At 49.0% G+C, this 26,436-nt stretch overlaps 1 protein-coding gene across 2 annotated transcripts; it reads left to right on the top strand.

The window, feature by feature from the left end:
• LOC135260659 (cullin-1-like) lies at positions 1 to 25,129 on the top strand. 2 transcript variants are annotated; one of them, XM_064346078.1, is made up of 22 exons: positions 1 to 244; positions 8,950 to 9,327; positions 12,731 to 12,908; positions 13,391 to 13,558; positions 14,401 to 14,451; positions 14,544 to 14,667; positions 14,768 to 14,931; positions 15,623 to 15,785; positions 16,103 to 16,233; positions 17,428 to 17,535; positions 17,744 to 17,850; positions 18,188 to 18,236; positions 19,045 to 19,176; positions 19,597 to 19,714; positions 20,673 to 20,749; positions 20,866 to 20,997; positions 22,152 to 22,244; positions 22,754 to 22,801; positions 23,208 to 23,290; positions 23,417 to 23,522; positions 23,769 to 23,882; positions 24,322 to 25,129. In XM_064346078.1, exons 2-22 carry the CDS (start codon positions 9,188 to 9,190, stop codon positions 24,400 to 24,402), a joined length of 2,367 nt encoding a protein of 788 aa, XP_064202148.1. In that variant the 5' UTR covers positions 1 to 244; positions 8,950 to 9,187; the 3' UTR covers positions 24,403 to 25,129. The 2 variants fall into 2 exon arrangements, with proteins under 2 accessions (XP_064202148.1, XP_064202149.1); XM_064346079.1 differs by having other exon boundaries at positions 2 to 244; positions 14,577 to 14,667.
• Positions 25,130 to 26,436: the final 1,307 nt, after the last annotated feature.

Below are 26,436 nucleotides of genomic sequence, written 5' to 3'. Positions count from 1 at the left end.
GACACTTTCTTGCGACGTAGCTAATTTATGTTTCCCCTTTACTGCAGAAGCAACGGAGGCGAGTTCAACGCGTCGGTTAGCTACAAAGTGGGGGGACAGAGGGGGATTCAGGGTTTTTTTCTTTAAGTAGGAAACGGAATCCCAGTCCTGTCCACCAACAATCGAGTGGAGAAAACACAAAAGTAATCGAAACGATACGGCTTTCCATGGTATGGAGTGAAGGACAGGCGACGTCTCAGCGATGGTAAAATCTATTCATCAGTATTTTCTGTTGTAGTTTTCTGTGTGGCTTGTTAGTTCCTTTTGCTGTCGTTTTGGTGTTTGGTGGGAAACGTTTTGTGAATAATCCTGACTCACTCAGTGGATCAGAAGGCCATGTTGCGATGTACCATTAGGCTAGCAATTCATCTAGCCAAATCAGTCACAGAAAAAAAATAGCTTGCTCAGGGTTCTCCTGACGGGAATTGTAGGCCCGAAATACTGAGTAAATAGCTAGACTACCGAATTTATTAACCGTAGGCTAATGTTGTCTGGCTAACCCGAGGCTAGCAAGTAATCTTAGCTAATGTACTTGTACTTAGCTATTGTAATTTCAATAACATTAGTACCTATGATAGCTAGGTTCCTCGTGATATTTTTTGGTTAGGAAAGGTTTGCGTGTTTCAGAATTTATAGTGACTTACCTAGTAACCTGGGTAGCAAGCCAAATGTCTTAACAGTATTTATAGCCCATCATCTAGACTAGCTAGCTAGCTATCATTACGTTAGTCGCCTGGTTGCTATATTACTACCTAAATTGTCAGATCTAGCCTGCTGGCGAGCCTATTAGTTGGGACAAGTTACATCAATAGTTAACCTACCTAGCTAAGTTGCTAACATTTGAAATTGTGAAACTTAGCTGACTAACGTAACATATCTAAACACCGAACCGAACGTATATAGTCCTATACAGTCATACGTATGATAGTTAACTTGACGATAACATGATGGCTATATATCCCCAGGACCACTGGCTAGTGTAATTGGAATTTACGCACGGCTATCTTTGCTAACTGTTCGCGAGTGGGATCAGATGTGCATCCAATTGCAAACACTTCTTAAAATATATAACTTAACTATAAAGCTTGCCAGCTAGCTGATTGGTTCTTATCCTGCATCGTAGCTAATGTTAACAAAGTAAGGATGTGGGAAAACGACCCTCGTGTCTGCTAATATAAAAGTTAGCTGTATGCTAAATAAATTGTAATCATCAACTGGAATTGGTGCATATTTAGTTGGATTATTACAGGCGCTATTGTAGATGGGTATCATAACCAGTTGTTTCTTGGCTACCACATCTTTTCAGTGTCATTCGCGATGTTAGCTAAATTAACATTAAAAGGTCAAAAGTGGAACGTGAGCTATGTTCAGCTGCAGTAACTTATTTAGTCTAGTTAGGTAGGTGCTGTCGCCTTGTTACCACAGTTAACGTCACTAACTGTCTTACCATATTCTAAGTGTTCTACAGACTAAATTCAATTTAATGTCCGATAACGAGTATGAGGTTGTCTAGAGCGGAAAAGCGGATCTGATGCTAACAACAAGCTATCTTGGCTGTTCCATGGTTCTAATGTTAGCGACTGGAGGCTTGGTTGGACTGAGACGGCCTTATATCTGGGGTTGTTTCTGTTGGCTAAGCTTATGACGCAGGTTTATTTTGACATGGTCGTGCTGCGAACGTTTAACCGGTGGCGGTGCGGGTTGTGAACCTTTATATAGTCATAGCTAGCCCGCTGTGGATCAGACTGGGGTTGTTTTAAATCATTTTTACCTATCGGGGCGACTTGTTTGGCGGAATTCCGTTTACCAAATTTCCCCTCGAATTGAGTAAGTTAAGGTTACTTGAGATTTTGGTGCTGGCCTCCTCAGTTGCGCAAAGTTAGCTAAGGCAATACAATTTCATGGCTATGGCTAAGGTTCATCGCTACAGCGGGGAAAGCCCGTTTAGCAGTTTTATTCAATCTGTTTCAGTCGTTGCCTGACAGTGCAAAGCCTAGCGTCTGTATGCGTGTTATTGGACGCAGGCCAGTTAATGGACTACGTCTTGTAGAATAAGCCAACGAGATAGCTTTCTCAAATATGTAAAGATCCGGTATAGTTTGATCATCGCTTTTAGCCACACGGTATTCTAAGTAGCAAGTGTTTGATGTACCGGTGAGGTGAACAGCATACGTGAACGTTCAAATCTCCAAACGTGGCTGTTAGCTAAGAAGGGATTTTGAACATCAGGTTGTCAATGGAATTGAATCAGAATCGTGGGCAATCCCCTACTGCAAACGTTGCTGAGGTCAGCAATGTAGCTTAGTTTGAGAGCCGGTCGTATCTTTAAAGGTCACGGGTTCAGATCCCAAACGGGGCGTTCCTGCTGTGTCATTCAGAAAAGCATATACCGTAAATTTAATTTCATCCTGCAGTGACCGTTCATATGGATACCTGTGTAAACCACAAGTTGTGAAGTTGAGCCAATAAGGGTGGAAAGGGAACTTTGATATTATTCAGCTATGAGCTCTGTTTTCGTTGACACAAATTCGCTACCACAGAAATAAGCAACCATCAGTGTTTGGATTTGTTTTACATGTACCTACTCACAGATGCCTGCACTTTGAACTGAATGGCATCCAGGCTTCTCAAATGGGTTAGTCTAAGTGCCTGGGGATTGGATCCTGTCATTTTCTCTCTCTTTGTCGTTATCTCTGCATATCTTACAGTTGGGCCAAAGGTGTCAGTGATGGCAGGCAGCTGAATATGCTACATCGGAGCTCTTTGTATCTAATTACAGTTGTTCTGTTGCCAGAAACTTGACACTGTTACTTAAGCATTCACAAATGCAGCCTCAAACACACTTTATTTTTTTCTTTATCATGTCTTTAGAACCTGCTGCCAGCTGTTAGTGCTTATTCCTTTACTCACATCTGAAGTGACGCAAAAGCTTGATGGAGTCCCTTGGGTAGTGTTCTCCAGTGCTTGGTGATACTGTTCAGCGTTGACTGCGTAATGTGTAAGCAGTCCCAGGTCTCATACCTGATGCACTTGTCCTGGCTAAGTCAACACCTCTGGGGGTATGTTAACAACTGTGGCTGTTCCTCTGTAAACTTCACCTTTGGCCCTGTTGGTCCATCTAGGTTTGTAGACACTTAGCTTGCTCAATGAAGCACTCTTATGTGCCTTTAAATCCATTACATTGCATGACATTTATTTGGCAGACGCTTTTATCCAAAGCGACATAAAATAAGTCTAGCAGGCTGAATCTGATTCTTGGTTTTCAAACCGGGCTGCTTGCTATATTTCATGCACCATAAAAAAAAAACCACAGATTTGCAGTCCGTCCCAATCTCATTGACGTTTCTCAAGCTTGTGTTTGGTTTACTTCTGTTTCTCAGCCCTGCCCACTTCTCACCACGTGTAGCCCCGCCCCCTGGCTCTCCTTTTTGGGCCCCCAGAACCCCGCAGTGACCCAGTTTTTCCGCTATGTTGCGCATTTTAGCCTAAAGGCTTGGGCGCAGGTGGAGCTCAGAGTCTTGGGCAGGGGCTCTGCAACCTGGGTGTGGCGTTTATGTTCCAGGAAGTAAAAAGAGCAAACCTCCTGATGTGTGTGTGACGTGTGTGTGTGTGTGCGCGCACGCTCAGGAGGCTCACCCTCCACTTCATTCGCATGCAATTATATGTTTGTTTTTGTATGTGAGTGGAGTGGACCTCTGCTAGAACAGGCTGGAGTAAGTTAAATTGGTCGTTTACTTAAACTGAATGTACGCTTGCCTTTTCTGCCGGGCCACAGTCGGCACTGGCCCAGGCCCAGGTTCGAACCGCGCGCTTTTAACCGGGCGAGCTTCCCAGCCTCCACTGGTGAAAGCATTTTTGACATTACAAAAATAAATGGCGCTCATGGATTCAAAGACAGCCGCGTTTACTAGTGGTTTGGTTAGCCCTCAACCCCCCCACCCTCAGTTCTCTGAGAATCTGTTTCATTTTCCCTTTATTTTCCAGATCCATAACCAGGTAGCACCAAATGGCTCTCACAACGTTGCCCGCAGCTTTGCGACAACATTGTAACATTGACGAAAAACGTTTCGATAACATATGTCAGAATGTTTCGTGTTGGCCGGGTACGCACGCAGCACGTTTACCTGTTGGCTGTGGAGGCGGCCTTGCCGTTGTGAGCTGGCTGAAGACGGGTCTGGTACCGACTGCTTCCATCATCCCCCATCTCTCCTTTTGGCTTTGAAATCGGCAGCATGTTTATGCACGTTGCTAATGAATTGCCTGCTTTTTAAAAGACTCTGTATATTAAGTGTTTCATTAGCCAGCTAAGCTAGCTGTACAGTATAGTGCAGGCACTTGGAGCTAATTGAATTGCACATAAGGTTATATTTTAGGAAATGAACAGGCCTGATGCTTTGGCTGTTTTTATTAGTTGTGGCTGAGTCATCCCCAACACTAGCTGATCATTCTGCCATGACTGGTTAGTGTAGGGAGTCTGTTTGAGGTGCGGTACAAGACTTCACACCTTAGACAGGAAGTTCTGTCCGCTGCTAGGCTAGAGTTCTTTCACGGCAGTAATTATGGTTCATGCTTTCGCTCACCCGCTGTACTGGTCTGAGCTCTCTGTCCAGGGTTAGCTGAGTAGGTCCCGTTAGTTTCCTCCGGTCTGCGCGTAAAGTTGTGCCACGGCCACGGAAATTAGCATCACGCATCCGTGATCCTAGGCGTGCGTACGGAAAGCGGTTTCTGGCCTGGCGCGTGGGTTCTTTCCACAGGGTGTGGACAGCAGGAGGTTGCAGTGTGGTTTGGGGACAGGCGGTCGGTAAGAGTGGGAGTGAGATGTTGGTTTTGCCACTTCAAAGAGGAAACGGGGCATTCTGAAGTGGCCGTTATAAAGGAAAGTGAACTCTTTGATGGGCAAATGGCATTTTGTTAGAATAAAGAGCCGATTGAGAGGATATTAAAAGCTGGGGATGGGGAAAAAGCCAAGCCTCTTGTTTAGTTTGTTTAAACCGCTGCCTTCTGTTTCATTGTCCTTTCTACAGTTTTAGCTCCTGTAAGGGTAGGGAGTACAGAACCATGACTGACTGGCCCTCAGCACTGACTCTGACCACAGCACTGTGACTCTGACTGGCCCACAGCACTGTGACTCTGACCACAGCACTGTGACTCTGACTGGCCCACAGCACTGTGACTCTGGTTGTGACCACTTCACTGTGACTCTGACTGTGACCACCTCACTGTGACTGACTCCCAGACTGTGACTGACTGTGACCACAGCACTGTGACTCTGACTGTGACCACTTCACTGTGACTCTGACCACAGCACTGTGATTCTGACTGGCCCACGGCACTGTGACTCTGACTGACCCACGGCACTGTGACTCTGACCACAGCACTGTGATTCTGATTGGCCCTCAGCACTGTGACTGACCACAGCACTGTGATTCTGATTGGCCCTCAGTACTGTGACTGACCACAGCACTGTGACTCTGACTGGCCCTCAGCACTGCGACTCTGACTGTCCCTCAGCACTGTGACTGACTGTGACCACAGCACGTAGGAGGTTTGACATCGGTTTTGGAGAATTTTAGCAAACCACCTGTCATTTCCTTTGTCGTCATTGGAAATTCTCCCCCTCCTTCTCTGTCTGTCTCTCTACCCCTCCTTCATTCTCTCTCCCTCTCCCTCCCTCTTTCCCCCTCTCTCTCTCTCTCTCACTGTTTTGTGGGAATGTTCTGGCTTTGGTAGCTCATTTTGACCAGGTGTCATGGCTGAGCTGTTTGTTTACCCTGGCGTCTGATCTCATTAAGTTCTCTTACCCTGTGCAGTGTTTGGCACGATAACCTTGTTTTCGGTTCAGCGTGTGATTTGTCCGCGTTGTGATTGGCTGAGGAAAAGAAGGGCTTTGCAACACACTGCCATTGTGTGTCTGAACATTTTGCACTGGACTGACACCTTCCTGGCCCCCAAGGGATTAAACCATGAAAATATGGCCTTTTGGTCTTGCCACTTTGACACTGAACGACACATTAATGCTGTCTTTCTCAGCTCAGCAGTAACATTATCATTTTTAAAAATAAATCTTGTTCAATCATTGACACCACCTCACTTTGTACATTTCCTTTTAAAACGTTTCAAAAAACTGTCCAAGTTTATTTTACGGCAATGCTAAGAATCTCTTTAATATCTTTATTCTTCATCTTGTCGTCTGTTCGTTATATCAGTGCTGTTCTGGCCCTTCAGCAGTGCAGTTTGAAGATATTCAGCTAATTGCGTTAGTTTAGTTTCTCTTTTGGGTTGCAGGGATGCGGTTCAGCTTCAGTTTATTTGACAGAAACGCTGAGGTCGCCTGCTTGTGGATGAAACTGCAGAAGCCGTCAGACGCCTCCTTCCTGTTTAACAGAGCCCTTCTGGTGATTCTGCTTTTAAAGCCTCTTCCTGAACATCGTAAAGGTCACGTAAACAGAAGAGAGATAAAGAGGAGATTCTTCGGTTCTTTAAAGTGCCGGGTTTTTTTTAAAGACCGATCTGTCTTTTACTTTATTCGCTGATTTGGAGGAGACAGGCGATTGAAAGGACCAGCCGCCCCATCAGTGCATTATCATCTGTCAGCTCAGTATAGCTCTCTCTCTCTCTCTCTCTCTCTCACGCCCCCCCCCTTCCTCTGAGAGTGCTGCCAGTCACGGGTCCTTTTCACACCTGCCCCCCCCCCCCCTCATCTTTATCCTCCATTCTCCTGCTGTGGGACGCGGTAGTCTAAATGCTGCTTTCTGATTGGCTGAAGACTTTTTTTTTTTCAGCCAATCATATTAAGTGTTAAAATGCAAGTCTCCATCCAGGACAGTTATGGAAAAGTTTTATGTCCCGCATTCCTCCAAAAAAAGTCACAGGGAATTGCGGAAAGTAAGAAAAAGCAAAGGTACGCGTAACACCTGGCTAATACAGTGTCCCATGTAGAACAGCACTCCAGAGCCACTCTGTTAAACCAGCTGTGCCCTTCAGCTCTAGCTGTCTGTCTGGACACGAGAGAAACCCTGTTGTCTGAAACGGTCGCTGCGTTCAGATCGGTAATGCGGATCGTAGGTTTTTATTGCCTTGTGTGCGACGGGATCTGCAGTTCTGCTGTGTGCGTAAATGTTAACAGCCCTGTAAAGGGGGATTATGTACTGAACATCATTATCAGTGCCCTGCATTATGGCTGTGTAAAGCAGCAGTATGTGTGTAATTAGGGCTGCAGTATCTCACTTGGACTCTGGAAGTTTGGGCGTCTGAGGTTTTTTTAATTTTTACCATCACAGAATACAGTGGGTTCACCTGTGGCACTGTGGCTGTTTTTTTTCCCATGGTGCATTGCAGAGCTTCGGTCTGTACCCATGTTCCCTGAGACCGCACTCTTAAGCTGCGTCTCACTCACACATTCGCTTGTACAAACTAGGCCCGCACGCGTGCGTACGCTCCCGCCCGCACACGGCTGCACGGGGAGTGGAAGCCCCGCCCACTAGCCGCTACGTTTGAGAGGTGGCGGGTGGGTGTGTTCTGGTCGTGGTTGTTGTGCTTGAGCGCAGATGGACAGGCTGGAAATAGAACATTATGTTTTGTTCTTTTTTTAGTTTCTACCAAAAAAATAAAAAAAAGTCATGGCCTGAAGCATAATAAAGTGAGGGAGTGCAGCTGTGAAACAAGCCAGTACTGGGCTAAAGCACATATTTCATATCGCTGGTAAAACGGCAGCTTTTTTCCCCCTCCCAATATGAAGTATACCTGTAGGGTTGACCTTTGACCTGGTTTTGAACGGCTAACCGATGTAGCATACTTTAAATAAATAAGAGAACTGCTCATTGCAGGAAACTGGTGGATTGATGTGGGCTACAATTTTTAGTTTGTTTGTTGTATTTTCATTTCAGTGTGCTCTGTGCAGGATGTGCTCACCCCGCCCTGCCCTGTGGTATCTCTCTGCACACTGTGTGCTGTCTCTGTGCGTTATTCACGGGCACTGAATTACTCCCGCCCACCCGCCACCGCCGCCGAGCGAACGGAGAGCTCCAGCGAGCGCCGCTCTCTAAGTTTAGCTCGAGGAAAGCCCGCTTCAGCAGAGCTGCCGCATCACCCCCCCCCCTTCAGCTGGGCTCTCACCCTATGGAGGGGTGGGGGGGGGACCTGTAGAGGAGAAAACACAGGGATCCTTAGGGCTTAAACAGACGGTGACGTTTCCACACCTGTCAAAGTCCAAACTGAAATGTCACCGTGGTAACCGTCAATACGTAGGTCAGACATCTTACACATTCAGCGCGTGTGTTTGTCATGTCTTATTTTGGCCAGATAATTGAGATGACTCTCTGAGAAGGTTATTGAGCGTACTGGCCTTGTGTTATCGATCTTGATGTGAGCGTTGGGTTTAGAGTGGATTGGCTCGCAGGGCTGTGGCATCTTGTGAGATTAGATTAACGGTTCGGGAACTCGGTTTGCAAGTCCAAGGTTGCGGGTTTGAATCCCAGGTGTGGCACTGTCGCTGTGCTCTCAAGGCACTTAGCCAGTATTGCTTCAGTAAATTTCCAGATGTATAAATAGATTGAATATAGTGAATGCAAGCTGTGTAGTTGTTCTGGATGTGTCCAGTTAGACTTTCCTGAAAAGTCTTTCATATGTAAAAGACACCTGCAAAACTGGATCAAAACTCTCTGATACTGGTTAGTTTCTATTGTCCTTATAGGGATGGTCACAAAGTGTCTTTGTTTTTCATCACCTGTCAATCACCTGTCTGAAACTGGTTAGGTACTGCAAAGCCTGAACATGTCCATATAAGGATGCTCACTTAGTGTCTTTGTGTTTTTCATCACCTGTCAATCACCTGTCTGAAACTGGTCAGTTACTGTAAAGCCTGGGCATGTCCATATAAGGACGATCACAAAGTGTCTTTGTGTTTTTCAGGTTTTTTGGCGCTCTGGGCTTCTGATCTCCGTCTGAGGGGGGTGCTGGCGGAGCCGTCCGGGACGCTTTCTCAAGGAGAGGGGACCCCCCCCCGCTTTCTTAAACTCCGCCACCTTATGGAGGAGTAGCAGCTTTGAACCCCCCTTTTCCTTTTAAATAAAGTTTTTTTTAAAAATCGAAAGGAAAAGGAAGGGAGGGCAGAGAGGAGGAAGACTCCAGCGGAAGCTCCGAAGAGGCCATGTCGTCCAGCAGGAGCCAGAACCCGCACGGGCTGAAGCAGATCGGCCTGGACCAGATCTGGGACGACCTGCGGGCGGGGATACAGCAGGTCTACACCCGCCAGAGCATGGCCAAGTCCCGCTACATGGAGCTCTACACGTATCCTTCCGTCCTGGGGGGGTGAGGTGTGGTAGGGGGAGGGGGTTATAAGGGTCAGTCAACAGCACTAATAAAGCTGGGGGTCTGCAGCCCTGGGTCTGGAGAATCTGCAAGCGTTTCACCTTAAAATCAGCCACCATTTTAGACTCCGGAAGTCAGGTGAGGTGAGTCCATTGTCTTTTAAGTGAGTTCATCGACTGTTTGAATTGATTAAATAATCAGTGACGAGCAAGCAAATGGAGCAGATCCTGCACCTGTCCTGAACCAAGGTTACTGACCCAGATCTAGAGCCACTAAATGACATCGAGTTTAGGACAGCAAGTGACTGGACTGAATTCATTGAACCGAAGTCTAGACTCCTACATCGAAGTCCAGAGACATATCCGCTGTAAGGTCATGCTTGAAGGCAATGCCTCGAAGGATGGGTATCTGAACCGCGCGGCCGACAAAGATTAGCCAGTCGGCATGCGCTCACGATGGCTCACAAATTACCCCACCTTGGAGCAGCTAGGCTAGCAGCTCTGTCTGTGTCATTTTCCCAGGCCATGGACCAATGCTATCAGGACGCCAAGCCAGGGAGGCATCAGAGGTTATTTTTGTGAGATGTGTATTGCGTAGTGTTGGGTTCTGTGGTAGCGGTCGCTGAGAGTTTATTTACTGTGAGTTTAATTGGTTAAAACTCTTGGGCAAATCTGCAGAAATCAGGACTGCATCTCAAATAAGCGTCAGGAGGGATTTAGTAGAAAATTGCAGGTCTGTTGTCTAAAGCATTATATGCAGGGTACAATAATCATTTGGTATGTTGGTCATGTCTTTGAGAAAAGTCAGAAGTTAATGTATGGACTGTGAATCCCTGGGAATGTGGTAGAGCCGCAGTCTTTTCAGTGTGCTTGGTTTCATAGCCGTAGCCAACGGCTACTGTGGTTACAGCTGTTTCTTATTCGTCCACATTAGCATCAAAGTTTTTACAGAAGAAACAAAGTCCAGCTCGGCCTGCTTTACATTTATTTTAAACTCTTGGGATTGTGCAGCGTTTAGTAGAATGTGGCGGAATCTTCTGGAACCAAGTCCAACTTCCCACTGGCTGCACTGATGTACGACCCCTTAACCTTGTAGAGTAGGTTTTTTGGAATGTTTTTTTCAACATTTCAAGTCCGTGTTCTAGAACTCCATTGCTTCCAATTGCAAGTAGGGTCTGTTATAACCGCATTAGAATGTTCAGTAAATAACATTCTGATCAACTATTTGTGATCTCACACCTTAAAGGGTTCTCTAACTCTTCCTGAATCCCATGGTTGAGTCTGTGGGAGCTGCTGTGTTTTGAGTGGGTGCGAGCAGACTGATGAGAAGTATCCGTTCTCTCGAACCCTAGACCAAACCCAAGCCCTTTAGACTTAACACCGGCGGCAGGAAGTCCTCTCCTCAGATGTGTTTGTACTGTCTGAAGCTGGAGACACGGCTGCATTCCCAAAGCCGGTCCAGACTGGTCGACTTCAGAAACACTCAAACCTGAAGACCCGGAAGGACTTGAGCCTTTCCTCGGTCTTCTCAAAGCCGTTCAGACCGAGCTACACTAGACGCCTGTGCTCTCAGGTCTGTTTACACTTAACCCCTTGAGTCTGGAACAAACAGACGATGGAAAGTAACCAGCTGGACAGCTTGTGTAGCATTCAAGTACTTGTCCATATGTACCTCAATACTAACGTTACTTCGTCATTAGTAACTCACGTAAATGGTCCCACAATATAACGTGCGCACACCCAACAGAACACCACAATGCTTAGAATGTTTGAGTTCCATTCAAGTGAACCTCGGTTTCGGTCGCACGCGATTTGCCACATCTTAGCCGCTTAGCGGGCCATTCTTATCCAGAGTGAGTTTTGCATGCAGTCCATTTACACAGCTGCGTATTCGCTGAAGCTGTCCAGGTTCGGCATCCTGCTCGCGGGTACCTCTGCAGTAGCCCTCCTGCGACTCAAACCTATAACCATGGAGCTTCAGGCCCAGTTCCCTGAGCACCGTGCTACACGGCTACTTGCTACGCGGCTACACGCTACAGAGCTACAAAAGACGTGCGTGCGCTCTCCAAAGCGCGGAGACAGGCGTTCTAATCACCGCTGGCCACCAATCTGAAAAATGGCATCGTCTTCACCGTAAGCCCGGTCATCTTCATTTACCGAACTCGTCATCTTTTATTTGCGGTGCGGTTTCACCTGGAGACTGACTCTGAGCCGCCAGGAGCCTCCTCTCGTTTGCGTGAGCGTTAAAACGCGAGGGTTTATCAGGCTACCGGAGCCGCAGGAAAGCGAATCGCGCCGAGGCCCGGGCTCGTCCGGTCGCGCGGATCACGCAGACCGCCAGAGAGTGACTCATCCGGTCACTGCTTCATTCCTCTCACGGCTCAGTTTAAACTGCTGAATTATTTACCGGCTCGTCACCTTTTAAACTGTAGCGACTTCTCTCAGACGCATTCTCTCGCTCTCTTTCTGTCTAAACAGACACACACACATACACACCCTCACACACACACACACACACACACGCAGCGAGAGAGAGAGAGAGAGAGAGACTGAGAGAGAGAACAGTAGTTTCTGTGAAGCCTATTGCACGCTCCTTGTTGATTTCTGTTTATATTGAGCGGTTAGCTGCTGTTTTGAATGCCGTTCTGGTGCAGATGTGCTTGTGGAAAGGTAATTGAGTGCACATGCGTAGCTTGGCAGCGATTTTAAAAATAGCTGCCTTTGTGCATTAAGTACTGCAGTCCAGGACTCCGTCTAATACAGACCACTTCTGCTTGGGTGGACAAGTGTGGATAAATGGGATCTGTTTTTTTTTTTCTTCTGTCCAAACATGTCAGTGGCTTAAGGATATAAAACGTGCTTAACAAAGTCACTCTAATGGACAATGAGTAAGACGGCAGACTAGTTCAATTCCATGCCTTCCTGTGTACAACTGAAAGCGTTTATTTATATTCCCTAAAATATTTGTTTCTGGGGAAAGCAGCAGCTGCTTTGTGTGCGCAGTTATTTTTGACTTTGAAAGTTTGCCGTAAAGTAGGCCACGTTTTTTTCCCCCCAAACTGCCGTATAACTTTCAGCCCATCCTGAAAATGGCGCACTCCAGTGAAACTCCTCGCTGTCAGGTGAAAAGAAGCGGTTGGCGACCCCACATGTATCGGAGGAGGCATGTGGCGGTCTACACCCTCCCCAGACCAACAGAGGATAGCGCATTGACCAGGACCGTGATACACACATGGGGAATTGTTATAAAGACTAAATTGGGGAGAAAATGTGAGAAGAAAGTGGCTTACTAACGCTTGTGTTAATGGATTTTACCAGTGTTTTCTTATCCTTTTATCTTTCCACGCAAGTCGTTTTTTTTCCAACCTTAACCCGCCACGCAGACATGTTTATAACTACTGCACCAGCGTCCACCAGTCCAGCCAGGCCCGGGGGGGCGGGGCCCCCCCCTCCAAGCCCTCCAAGAAGACGCCCACACCCGGGGGGGCCCAGTTTGTGGGCCTGGAGCTCTACAAACGACTGAAAGAATTCCTCAAGAACTACCTGACCAACCTCCTCAAGGTAGAGCTCGCTTCGTTTCCTAGCATCTCCGTGGAGACGGGTTCTGTAATTATGAGACGAACATGGTCCAGTGGTACCTGAAGCATTCTTTCGTCAGACCCTTGTGTGGTTCAGTTAGACATTTTAATGAGAATTATAATATTTTTCAGTTTGTTTCCATCGTGTTCCTTGCTTCAATGTATTCATTAATTTTTTTTACACTCATCTCTGCTGCTGTTAATCTCTCTTCTACCTCCATTCACCCTATCTCTCTACCTCTCTCTCTCTCTCTCTATCTCTCCCCCCTCCCTCTCTCTCTCTCCCTCTCTCTCCCTCTCTCTCCCTCTCTCTCCCTCTCCCTTTCTCCCCTCTCTCTCACTCCCTCTCTCCCCTCCCTCTCTATCTCTCTCTCTCCCCCTCTCTCCCCTCTCTCTCCCTCCCTCCTCCTCTCTCTCTCCTCTCTCTCCCTCCCTCCCTCCCTCCCCCCCCCCCCCCCCCCTCAGGACGGGGAAGACCTGATGGACGAGAGCGTGCTCAAGTTCTACACGCAGCAGTGGGAGGACTACCGCTTCTCCAGCAAGGTGCTCAACGGCATCTGCGCCTACCTCAACCGCCACTGGGTGCGCCGCGAGTGCGACGAGGGGCGCAAGGGCATCTACGAAATCTACTCGGTACGGCCCGCGCCCGCCCCTTTCCTCCCCTCCCCTCCCAGCACCATGTCTCGCTTTTCGCTCTCCGCGTCCCCGCCTCCGGCGTCATCTCTGTTCTCTGCCCGTTTCTGAACTGCCGCAGGTTCCGGTTTGCGCCGTGACACGAGCACCATAGACCGCTGTTTACAGAGCGTCCGTTGCATGGCATTGTCCTTAGTCATCACATTACATTACATTACAGGCATTGGGCATACGCTCTTATCCAGAGCATAAAAGTGTATAACCATAACCAGGAACAAGTGTTGTCGAAAACCCCTAGAGAGAAGTACCGGTCCAAGTGCAGGGAACAACCGCGTAGTTCAACTTGGACCCTGAAGGCTAAGCTGTTTAACACTAACACAAACGAGAACAGCAACAACGCAGTCTATGCAAAAAATACAAGCAGTAGTTAAGACAAGTGCGTTAACTAAATCACCTACGAAACGACTACCTAGTTACAACGTCATGCTGCTCAATGACTTTCCAGAAGGCGCATCAGATTGGAATGTTTTGGCTTTCAACTCTAGGGAGACAGAACTGTTAATGCTAACGGTATATAGTTCAGTCTAGCACAGCTGTGTTCAGTCTCGTCTGTGGGTGCAGGTTTTTGTTCTAGCCCAGCACCGAGACACCTGGTGCTGATCAAGGTCTTGATTGAAGGCCGTGATTGGTTCATTTGTTTGAATCAGGGGTCACAGAACCTGCACCCACACCGACCCTTCTCCGATAAGATTAAACTCCCCTGGTCTAACACACCTTTGGTTCGAATGTTTCACCCTGCCTAACTGGACTAAATTTGGGGTTTTTTTCCTCCCTGTCTCCAGCTGGCCCTGGTTACGTGGAGAGAGTGCTTATTCAGACCCTTAAACAAACAGGTGAGTTTAGACTGTGTGTGTCTGAGTGTCTTGGGGGGGGGGGGTGGGGGGGGGAGTGGCCTGTTTGTGGATGAAGGTTTTAAACCAATCAGCGCGTGCCTTCTGTTCTGGCGTTCCCGTCCCAGGTGACAAACGCCGTTCTGAAGCTCATCGACAAGGAGCGAAACGGGGAGCCAATCAACACCCGGCTGATCAGCGGGGTGGTCCAGTCCTACGGTACACCCCCCGCCCCCTCCCTCGGCAGCATGGGATACGTAGTCTCTGAGGAAGAGGTAGACGTGACAGTGTTTTCTTTTCCTCCCTCTCCCTTCCTCAGTGGAACTGGGGCTGAACGAGGACGACGCCTTCGCCAAGGGCCCCACGCTCTCCGTGTACAAGGAGTACTTCGAGACGCAGTTCCTGGTGGACACGGAGCGCTTCTACACCCGGGAGAGCACCGAGTTCCTGCAGCAGAACCCCGTCACGGAGTACATGAAGAAGGTGCGTGATGACAGCGCGCCGTCGCCGCGGTTCTGATTGGATACCGGAGCGGAGGGAGAGGCGGAGCTTCGCCTCTTTGTGGGCTGGGTTCGGAAGAATGGCTGTGAATCTCTGACAGATCACCGCTCTCCTGCTGTGTGCGTGCGCGTGTGTGGTGTGCGTGTGTACTGTGCGTGTGTGTATGTATTGTGCTTGCATGTGTGTGCGTGCGTGTCTGTGTGTGTGCGCGCGTGTGTCTGTGTGTGTGTGTGCGCGCGTGTTTGTCTGTGTGTGTGTGTGTGTGTGTGTGTGTGTGTGCGCGCGTGTGTCTGTGTGTGTGTGTGTGTGCGCGTGTATGTGTGTATTGTGCTTGCATGTGTGTGTGTGCGTGTAATGTGTGCGTGCGCGCGTGTGTGTGTGTGCGTGCGCGCGTGTGTGTGTGCGTGCGCGTGTGTGTCTGTGTGTGTGTGGGTGTGTGTGTATGTGTGGGTGTGTGTATGTTGTGCTTGCGTGTGTCTATGTGTGTGGGTGTGCGTGTGTGTATTGTGGTTGCGTGTGTGTGTGTGCGTGCGTGTGTGTGCGTGTTGTGTGTGTGTGTGTGTGCGTGCGTGCGTGCGTGTGTGTGTGTGTGCGTGCGCGTGTGTGTGCGCGTGTGTGTGTGGGTGTGTGTATGTTGTGCTTGCGTGTCTGTGTGTGCGCGTGTGTGTGGCAGGCGGAGGCCCGGCTGCTGGAGGAGCAGCGGCGGGTGCAGGTGTACCTGCACGAGAGCACGCAGGACGAGCTGGCGCGCAAGTGCGAGCAGGTCCTCATCGAGAAGCACCTGGAGATCTTCCACACCGAGTTCCAGAACCTTCTGGACGCCGACAAGAACGAAGGTGAGACGCCCCGCCCCTCCGCGGCCCCGCTGGAGGCCGTTTGGGCTTTCACACGCACACCGCAGTCGCTGCTCCCCGGGTCGATGGGCTGAGGGTGAAAACGTTGATATAAACGTTTGTGTTTGCTGTCAGTTCAGAGGTGAAGTTTACCTCATCTATTTATTTTTTCTGTGCTGTTCCTGAATAAGCTCGTGAGTGTGTGTGTCAGTGATTGAGTGAGGTGAGTGTGTGTGTGTGTGTGTGTGTGTGAGAGAGTGTGTGTGAGTGTGTGTGTATGTTTACTCATGCCCATGCTGATATGTTGGTGTGTATTGCAGATTTGGGCCGTATGTATAACCTGGTGTCGCGGATCACGGACGGGCTGGGGGAGCTGAAGAAGCTTCTGGAGACGCACATCCACAACCAGGGGCTGGCGGCCATCGAGAAGTGCGGCGAGGCGGCGCTGAACGTGAGCGCGGAGGGGTGGGGTGGGGTGGGCTTGGGGGGGCTGCGGCGTGGGGGGGTGTACTGGGCCGGGTTTGGACCCTGACCCTTTCTGGTTCAGGGCTCCATAGCAGGGACAGGATAGGCTTAGAGCTGGGCTTAGAACCCGAGTCCTTAGCTTCACATCCAGCGAGGGCACCGCTGTTTACTTAACGAGAGAGACACTTAACCTCATCAGCTCCTGTCAAATACCCAGCAGTGTAAATGGACCCTGTGTGGAATACAGCTCAGATGCTAATGCACTTTAGCATTGGAAAACCGTTTCAGCTGCGCGGGGCTACATTGAAACGGCGAAGGACGACGTTGAATTTATGCTTATTCATTTTCCAGTTAAGAGGTTCCATAAACCTTTGATCCCATCTTTGTGCGTTACGGTCGGTGGAATAATCAATGGCTAAGCTTTTCGGGGCTGGGCCGGGGTCACACACAGACACACAGCTGCGCTCCGGCCTGACCCACGGGGGGCCGTGTTTTAGCTGCGGGGGCCTTAATTACAGCGTGAGGGGGCTGTCTGAGGGTAATTAACAACCCCCCCCCCCCCCCCCCCCCCGGACCCCAAACCTGAGGTCCCGGGTGCAGCTCTCTCCGCTCCGTAACTAATTCCTAAATCAGGAGCTCCAAACCGCCACCTGTCCCGCTGCCCTGTGGGATGGGCTTTCACAGATGGACGGTCTTTCACAGATAAATGCATCGCTGGTCCTTCCGTCCTGCTGGGCACAGGGGTTTTTGGCACATTGGCTGATGCTGGAGCGTTTCAGGCCTGGAGGATGTGGTTCTGATCAGTTTGTCTTTGGGAATCTTGCCCGATTCTGCTGTGGTGTGCTACTGAAAGGGGAGAAGCCCACATTCGGTCATCGTTTTGTTTATGCTCCTGTCAAGAAGGTTATTACAGTCTGTGATTAATGGATTATGGCTTCAGAAAAGCACCATTTTAAAGTGTTAAAAATCCTGAAAATGAAGAAAGAAGCTGTTTGTTCTGTGGTTTATGTAATGTTGTCTGAACAGATCGATTCAGCTGATATTTATTTAGCATTCATTGAGTGATGTATTGAGCTTAGTGAGTAAGTAGCAGAGTGTGTGACTGAAATATCTGAGAATGTGCTTGATTGATCAGTAAAAGAGCAGTTAATGTTGTTTTATTTTTCCCTTCTTCCCTCAGGACCCCAAAGTGTACGTGCAGACGATCTTGGACGTGCACAAGAAGTACAATGCACTGGTGATGTCGGCGTTCAACAACGACGCGGGCTTCGTGGCCGCACTGGACAAGGTACGGGCGCCATCTTTCCCTCCGTCTGCCGCATCAGGAACACCGCTCTTCTGTCCCTGCGTTCCGCCCTCTGGTGTGTGTCTGTAACGCGATTAACACGCACGCAACACGGGTCCTGCCTTAGCGTACGAGGGTTTTCGCGTGTGGGTGACTCCGCCCCCCCCCCTCTCTGACTCCGCCCCTTCTCCTCGTCTCCTCTCTCCGATAGGCCTGCGGACGCTTCATCAACAACAACGCGGTGACCAAAATGGCGCAGTCCTCCAGCAAGTCCCCCGAGCTGCTGGCCCGGTACTGCGACTCCCTGCTGAAGAAGAGGTGAGCAGATCGGGGGTTTTAAACAGGAGCGTACACGTGTGCCCGCACCTCGCCTGTCTGCTGTAGTGCTGCATCGTCTCTGGGGTGATGCAGTCGTCTGCATGCTGTTGTAATCGGACCTTCTGGCTGCGCAGACGTGTTGTGGCTGTGAGTAATGACTGGGCCTGAAGCGCAGGTTATGTGTCATGACTGTGCAAGTGACTCCGTCTGTAATTTTCATTCTGTGTGTGTCTGTGCATGTGTGTGTGTGTGTCTGTGTACGTCTGTGTGTGTGTTTGTGTGTGTGAGAGAATGTGTGTAGTATGTTACACTGACATTGCCTCTCCCTCACCTGCAGTTCTAAGAACCCTGAGGAGGCGGAGCTAGAGGACACCCTTAACCAAGTGGTGAGTGATTGACACCTGAACAGCTTTCTCTGCTTCCTGCTTCCCTCTCTCAGCTCCACCCCCTTCATCACAAACACGCAGCGGAGCAGAGCGGGTATCCTTACAGTGTACAGAACACCACAGGCACATCAGCACACATTAACCACAGTGCTGTTACACAGTCCATTCATTTCATCAGCGTTCAGCTGAAACGCTGCAGCTCAGCCAGTCAGTGAAAAAGAGGCCAGTCTCTTTTAGAGAAACAATAAAATGTCAACGACTCGCTCTTCCTTCTGCTTTGCCCTAGTCCGTGTACTACAGCAGTTCCGTCTTATCGACAGAGTAGTTTTGTTATATGGCCTCCACACCCATTTTACCTGGCCACATGAACTCTGTGTGATGGTAATGGCAGGTTATTGTTGAGCATTGAGCTTGTAAAACTACATTTGGTAATTTTATATATAAATGTCAGAACCCTATAAGTCCATAAATCTATGTATGGCGCATAAATATGAACTTGTCACTCAGATTTATGGTCCGGGCATGAGCGGCCAAAGCCTGCTGCAGAAGAGCCAGATACAGTTTAGGTCTCAAACGGGGGATTGTTGACATTTGGGTCCAGTTAGAATGAAGCAGACTTTGAGCAGTCACTGAGGGAGGCTTTCCTATTGGCCCACCTGCATAAAGGGGCGTTGCCTTTCCTCTTGTCTGTAAGACCATGACGGTTAAATTGGTGGGTCACAGGGTTAAATTTTGTCGTTCACAGACTGTACCAGGCCTCTGTGCTGCTGATTGTTGACAGTCTGTCCCTGTATTTGCCTGACTCCAGATGGTGGTGTTCAAGTACATCGAGGATAAGGACGTGTTCCAAAAGTTCTACGCCAAGATGCTGGCCAAGCGGCTGGTCCACCAGAACAGCGCCAGCGACGACGCCGAGGCCAGCATGATCTCCAAACTGAAGGTGGCGCTCTCGCTCCACACCCCCGCTCACCCACCCCTGCTCTTCTCCTCCGTTCACATCTTCCTGCCTCTGTTCCTGTACTGCAGTGTTCTGAAGTCAGACTCTTTGGCCTTGGTGGAGTCAAACCCATGCTATGATCTAAAATCACAAGAATAAAAGTCTGTTTATGTCTGTAATGTATTTTTAGGCTTGTGTTTGCAAAGGGAAAACAATATTTTGTATTTGAAGCATTTAAATGCAGGCACACAAGGTTAAAATATATTTCAGATCACTCAAATGCTCTATAAAATGTCAGTTGCATTTCAAAGACATAGAGCTTTCTGTAAGCCCCGCCTCTTCTCCAGGATTGGTTGTTGAGCATGTGTCCTTCTCCAGGATTGGTTGTTGAGCGTGTCCCTTTCTCTGTCTCCGCCCCCTCAGCAAGCGTGCGGCTTTGAGTACACCTCCAAGCTGCAGCGCATGTTCCAGGACATCGGCGTCAGCAAAGACCTCAACGAGCAGTTCAAGAAGCACCTCTCCATCTCCGAGCCCCTGGACCGTAAGTCGCCGTCCTCTCAGGTGGACGTCAGTTTGTTCAGGTTTCGTTTCTGTCCTCTCAGGTGGACGTCAGTTTGTTCAGGACTTGTTTACTGCCCGCGATCTGGCTTGTTCTCCGGATCTTTAAATTTACTGGATTACAGTTCCTGTGATACGGTCTCACATTTGACACAATTCTTGCGCAGTGAGAGACTATCAGATTAATTTCTTACCTAAAAAAATCACACATTTTTATCAATGTTTAAGGAATTGAGGAATTCTGTAAAATAACAGATAACATTGCCCTGTGGAGAAAGGAGAAAGCAGATGTTTATGTTTTGGGTTTATTGTTCCATTAAACAGTAGATGTAAAATACCGTCCCCCCGGGGCCGTGCGGTTCTGCACATGCTCAGTGCAGCGGTGCGTCCCTCGCTCCCGAGTTAGCGGTAATGTGCCGAGGGCCGGAGAGTTCCGGCTGACGGCGCGCTCTCCACCTCATCAGACGAGCCATCGCCCCGTTTTTATTTATCGTCTGTCCTTTTCCACTCCCCTCGTTTGGAGCGCTCGATCGCGCTCGCGCCGCGCCGCTCGCCCCAAACGCCCCGCGGGGTTCCGGAGAGGGTGGGCGAGCTTCTGTCTCTCGCCCGGAGCGCGCGTGACGTCAGCCTCCGCCTCTCATCGCACCGCCATACGCGCGTCACGCTCACGCAGACACCGAGTCGGGAAGACCCTTTCGGCTCGGATACGATGCCAGAGCGTTGGGGCCCATCCATGCGCAACAGGGAACGGTGCCTTAACAGGATGAGCCACCCAGCAGCCCCCCCCTCGAAAAAAACTGAAAAATTAGGGATAAAAAATTCTGATTGTACCTTGCAGTGTACTGATGGTGTATTAATCAGTTTAAGAATTGGGATTTGTGCAGGAGGGATTGTGCTGCTCCTGTGCTGTTAACAGTAATGGTGGCCTGTCTGTGTTCCAGTGGATTTCAGCATCCAGGTGCTCAGCTCTGGGTCCTGGCCGTTCCAGCAGTCCTGCACCTTCGCGTTACCCTCAGAGGTGAGGCCCAGCGGTCCTCTTCAGGCGCTGCCGCGGTTCGAGCCGTTTAACGTGACCGCGTTTGACCGCGCCCGTTCCTCTCTCTAACCCTGCGCTTCCCCCCCCCCCCGCTACAGCTGGAGAGGAGTTACCAAAGATTCACCGCCTTCTACGCCAGCAGACACAGCGGCCGCAAGCTGACCTGGCTCTACCACCTGTCCAAAGGGGAGCTGGTCACCAACTGCTTCAAGAACAGATACACCCTGCAGGTGAGCCTGTCCGCCAGCAGGGGGAGACGTGGAGTCCGCAGCGTTAAAACGGGCCCTTTAAGGAGTGTGAGGTCATGATGTGAACACAATGTTCTTAGCTGATGTTCTAAGGCTAAGCTGAACATTCTAATGCTGATGTCACAATCACTGCTGGGAACTGAAAGCGACAGAGTTCTAGAACATTGCAGAAGGCCTACTCTTCAGAGGGCTGAAGCTGAAAGAGACATCGGGAAGGCAGTGCTGAATATGTGGATTTCCGTTGCTTTATGCCATCACATCTGCAGCCCCCAGTGTCCTCAGCTCTGTAATAGAATGGGTGTGATTAGCTGGAGTGTAATAATCCTCCTTGTGCCAGCCAGTTGGAATCCCAGGTGTGGCAATGTTGTTTTTCCTTTGAGCGAGAAGAGCTAAGCAGAATTTTTCCAGTAAATGCCGAGCTGTTTAAGTGGATGTAGTGAAAGTTTGAGCTCTTGCTCATTCTGGATAAAGGTGTGTGCTGTGCTAGATAATGTGATATTCCCTGTGTGTGAGTGTGGCCTGTTTTTCAGTATCCTGTGCCACTGTCTGTCTTGCGGCTCATTCTGTCTGTATGTCTGTCTGCCATGAGTTTCTCAGTAAACCTTGCTTCAGTGTGTCTGTACATCCGGTCTGAGTGTCTGTACATCCGATCTGAGTGTCTGTGCATCCTGTCTGAGTGTGTCCATCCTGTCAGTACACGCTGTCAGCGTGTCTGTCTATCCTATCTGTGTGTCTACATCCTGTCAGTGTGTCTGTCCATCCTGTCAGTACACGCTGTCTCAGTGTGTCAGTACATGCTGTCAGTGTGTCTGTCCATCCTGTCGGTGTGTCTGTACATCCTGCCAGTACACGCTGTCTCAGTGTGTCTGTCCATCCTGCCAGTACACGCTGTCTCAGTGTGTCTGTCCATCCTGTCAGTACACGCTGTCTCAGTGTGTCAGTACATGCTGTCAGTGTGTCTGTCCATCCTGTCTCGGTGTGTCTGTACATCCTGCCAGTACACGCTGTCTCAGTGTGTCTGTCCATCCTGTCAGTACACGCTGTCTCAGTGTGTCAGTACACGCAGTCTCTGTGTGTCTGTCCATCCTGTGTCAGTAGCGCTGTATATGGTGAGTGACTCCAGTGTGTCTCTCCAGGCCTCCACGTTCCAGATGGCCATTCTGCTGCAGTACAACACAGAGGACATCTACACCGTGCAGCAGCTGACAGACAGCACACAGATCAAAATAGTGAGACTGGGGGGGGGGCGGGGGGGCGTGAGGGGGGGTCCAGTGCGCGGTGTTAACGGAGGCCGCCCTTCTACAGTTAAATTCTCTGAGGCAGAGTCATAACTGAGGCCCTGCTAGAGGGGACATCCACTCGCATCTGAATCTGTTCTGTCACCCTCTAAATAACTTCTGGGGTCTGTGTTTAATTTAATTTAATCTAATTTAATTTAACAACAAAGCCAACTCTTTAATCTTTATGAGCTAAAGGCCAGGTGATGTGAGGTGACTGGGGTGGAATAGTCTCCACTCTGTCTTGTTAATGGAGGTGGCTTTTGAATTGTGTTGCTGAAATCACAATCATAATATTTATTTATAATATTGTAACTCAACCTGGCCTTTCTACCCAGGTGACATTAATGAGTCTAGTGGATCGTACAATAATTTCTTGATCGCAGGTTAAAGTATTACATGAATAATACTTTAAGAAGTAAATGGTTTGTTAACATTTGCTTATTTTTATTTTATTACAGGACATATTGGTGCAGGTTTTGCAAATTTTGTTAAAATCCAAATTGCTGGTAAGTGTTTTTCCCCCCCCATCTGCATGTAATATCCGACAATGAGTATTTTAGACACATCAGTTCAATTAGTATTGGGGTGGCTGAGCGAGTCTCAATATATCCTGTTCTGAAGTGGAGCCGGATTCATATGAACTAGTCAAGACTTCCCCTTAGCACAACACTATTACTGGTTGAAAGTAAGGAGTAATTGGAAGGAACATTGGTAGCCCTGCAGAATTAGGGGTACGTGATTCATCTCTGCTTTCAATCAATGGTGTTACGGAAGAGTGCAATTTTTTTGTCTTTCCACAAGAGGTCGCCATTGTGCCAAACAATCGTGATCTCCCAAGCTCTTCCGGGTTTTGTGTGTGCGTGTTCTCCGCGTGGCTGCTTCGGAACTGAACGCACTGTTCCTCCCGAACAGGTCCTGGAAGACGAGAACGCGAATGTCGACGAGATGGACTACAAGCCCGACACCTTGATAAAGCTCTTCCTGGGTTATAAAAAGTGAGTTTGGGGCTGTAAACGCAAGATGGCCGCGCCGTCGAGCGTAGAATTACACGGTCGCTGATGTGCGGCGGTGCGTGAGGTAGCGTTCACCCCAGGCCATTTGCGTGTGTGTCCTGTTCGCAGCAAGAAGCTGAGAGTCAACATCAACGTGCCCATGAAGACGGAGCAGAAGCAAGAGCAGGAAACCACACACAAAAACATCGAGGAGGACAGGAAGCTGCTCATACAGGTGCAGACGCGTTCACGCAAAAAAAAAAAACATCACACAAAAGAACGTCATCGCACAGACAGTTTCGCTCGTGGTGGGTTCTGAAACGCTTCTGTGCTTTGGCTCCCCAGCGGTTGGCTCTGAAACTGCTGTGATTAGTTTGTCTCGCTCGTGATTGGTCCGGAAACGCCGCTGTGATTAGTTTGTCGTCTCGCTGGTGGTTGGTTCTGAAACTCTCCTGTTCTGTTCGCGCGCGCGCGCACACAGGCCGCCATAGTCAGGATCATGAAGATGAGGAAAGTCCTCAAGCACCAGCAGCTCCTGGCAGAGGTCCTGAACCAGCTGTCCTCCCGCTTCAAGCCCAGGGTTCCGGTCATCAAGGTGAGTCACACGCCTAGGGATGCGAACCTCAGACCGCGTGGTGCATGACTGTTCCGATTCTCCAGGCAATCGTTCGGTATTTGGCAACATCACAGATTTTGCTACGATGTGGTCTAAAACAATCCTATATAATAAGAAAGAATCAATATATGTGATCCTGCTGATGCAATCGCATTGCAGTGTACACATACAACCATACACAGCCATGCTCGATCCAGGTTGATGTATCGTTAGACCCCTACTGCACACCATGTAATGCCCTGAACGTTCATTGCACCGTCTTTGTTTAAATGCAGGCTTTTGTGACGGTTAGGTGTGTTTTCTTGCGCTGTCTTTGAAAGGGACGGACGTAGCGCGTCGTTCCGCTTGTTAACCTGAACCGTCTGTTTCGTTCGCGGCGTGTTGCTGACGTGTTATCCGCCTGGGTTTTGTCTTCCAGAAGTGCATCGATATCCTGATCGAGAAGGAGTACCTCGAACGTGTGGATGGGGAGAAGGATACATACAGCTACTTGGCATAAGCATTACCCCCCCACCCCCACCCCCCCGCCCCCCTCCCCAATTTTTATTTTTTATTTTTTGGGTTAATGTGTCTCCCGAACCCAACATCATTCCTTCTGACGTTCTGCCGATGTTGTGAGGAATGTGGGCCCCCATGGGCATGGAGGATTAAGGAGCAGGACGCACTCGAACCCCCCCCCCCCCCCGCTGAGGGGCCTCCTTTAAACTCAAATATGAGATGGCGGGGGGGTTGGTGACGGCCGAGCCAGCGTTCCCGGACTCATTTTGGGGGGGGGCGGGGGGTGGAAATGGGGTCAACGGAAACCCTCCCACCTGTAAATACGGACACGGACCTCTACCCCTAACGTCTCGAACCCGAGTCGACCCGAACCCCCCCCCTCCTCCTCCTCCTCCTCCTCCCCTCCAGCAATCAGGGGGACCTCGCATGCTACTGCCCACCTGAATTTTAAGCGAAACAAAACAAACAAACAAAAAAAGGAAATGGGGGAAAGTGGCTACGGCGAGACCTCTGGTCGCGGTTTGAGGAAATGGTTTTAAAATGGAGGAGAGAGGAAAGCGTGGCGGAACGAACGCGACGGCGGCGGCGAACTCCGGGAACGCGCGCGCGCGCGAACCGGTCCCTTAAAGAACTGTGTAACCCGCATCGTTGTCCGCCACCAGAAAACCATTTGTATAGTGTGGTTCATTTTTTAAATGTGTGACGAATAAAAATGAGAGGTTTCTGTACGCCCCCTCTGGAAGGTTCTGGATTACTTTTGAAGTGCGTGAAGACGCTTTTTGGGGGGATCCTCTGTGAGGTACGGTCGGCTTTGTGGTATCGGGGCGCTCCCGAATCTTCAGCCGAGCCCCCGTCCCTACCTCCCTGCGGATTTTAAAGGCTCTGCTTTTATTGTCTTGTTGCTAAGGTACGTAGTCGGCTAATTTAATTTCCTAGCGTGACGCTGAGGGTTTTCTGGCCGTTTATATCGAAACTGAAACGATCAGACGAAAACCAGAGCTGGTTCATTGGCTAATTGTATAATGATGTTCTTTCCTTTTCCATCCCGGTAGGGGTGTGATTGGTAGCTTTATGCTAATGGACAGTTCACACTGGACCAGGTATAAACCCAACGGCTTTGCATTCCAGCATTTATTGACAAACGATTTGAACATTTCCCCATCAACAGTGTGTAATTGAGCACCTTTATAATTCAAAACCATTACCACGGTGAGATGGGGTAGAAATACACTCCCCAGTTCCCCAAAAAACTAGCTAGGATAAGACTACCACCCTCCCAAAAACCGGTTTTGATATAAAAATCAGGCCTCGTTTCTGAAATGTAAAAAAAGACCATACAACCAAAAACTAGAGCTAAGTTCAAATGTCAATGGTGAGGGTAAGTCTTTGATTACTTGGTATTGCTAAAACGATAACGAGAACAGTGGTTTTCAATAAATTAACATGCTCGAGAGCTAGTTCAGACAGCTGATTTTAAATGTTACATATCACAGATACTCAACTTGCAGGATTTTGCCATTACACGTAGGTTTGGTCCTTGTTTTAATCTAGACAGTGTGGAAATCTATCAGCTGATGTGCTTTCAAAAAAATATTTGATTATAGTCACACCCCTGAATAAATGAAGGCAGAAAATGGTCAGTTACTCATTGTAAAGGGCCATGCAAGACTTGGAGTGTTAAATGAAGAGCAATAAGTGGATTGGGGGGGGGGTGTAGAATTCCCCCCCACACTCACAGCTTGCATTTCTCACACAGTCTCATTTAAGATTTAGTTAATATTTTACCACCATCAAATACACTTTCATAGTGTTGAGTGTAGTCTAGGGCTGCCCGACCCTGTTCCTGGAGATCTACTGTCCTGTAGGTTTTTACTCCAACCCTGACAACATTCAACATTTCCAACCACTTATTTCAAACCCATAGAGATTCCTGTTGAGCTGCTAATTAGTGGAATCAGGAGTGCCAAATTAGAGTTGAAATGAAAATCTACAGGACGGTAGATCCTCAGTTTGGTAGCCCTGGTCTAGATTTTGT

The sequence above is a fragment of the Anguilla rostrata genome, chromosome 8, assembly GCF_018555375.3.
Source record: "Anguilla rostrata isolate EN2019 chromosome 8, ASM1855537v3, whole genome shotgun sequence".
Lineage (NCBI taxonomy): Eukaryota > Metazoa > Chordata > Actinopteri > Anguilliformes > Anguillidae > Anguilla > Anguilla rostrata.
The sequence above is the reverse complement of the archived record's forward strand: the minus strand, read 5'-3'. Positions and strand labels throughout refer to the sequence as shown.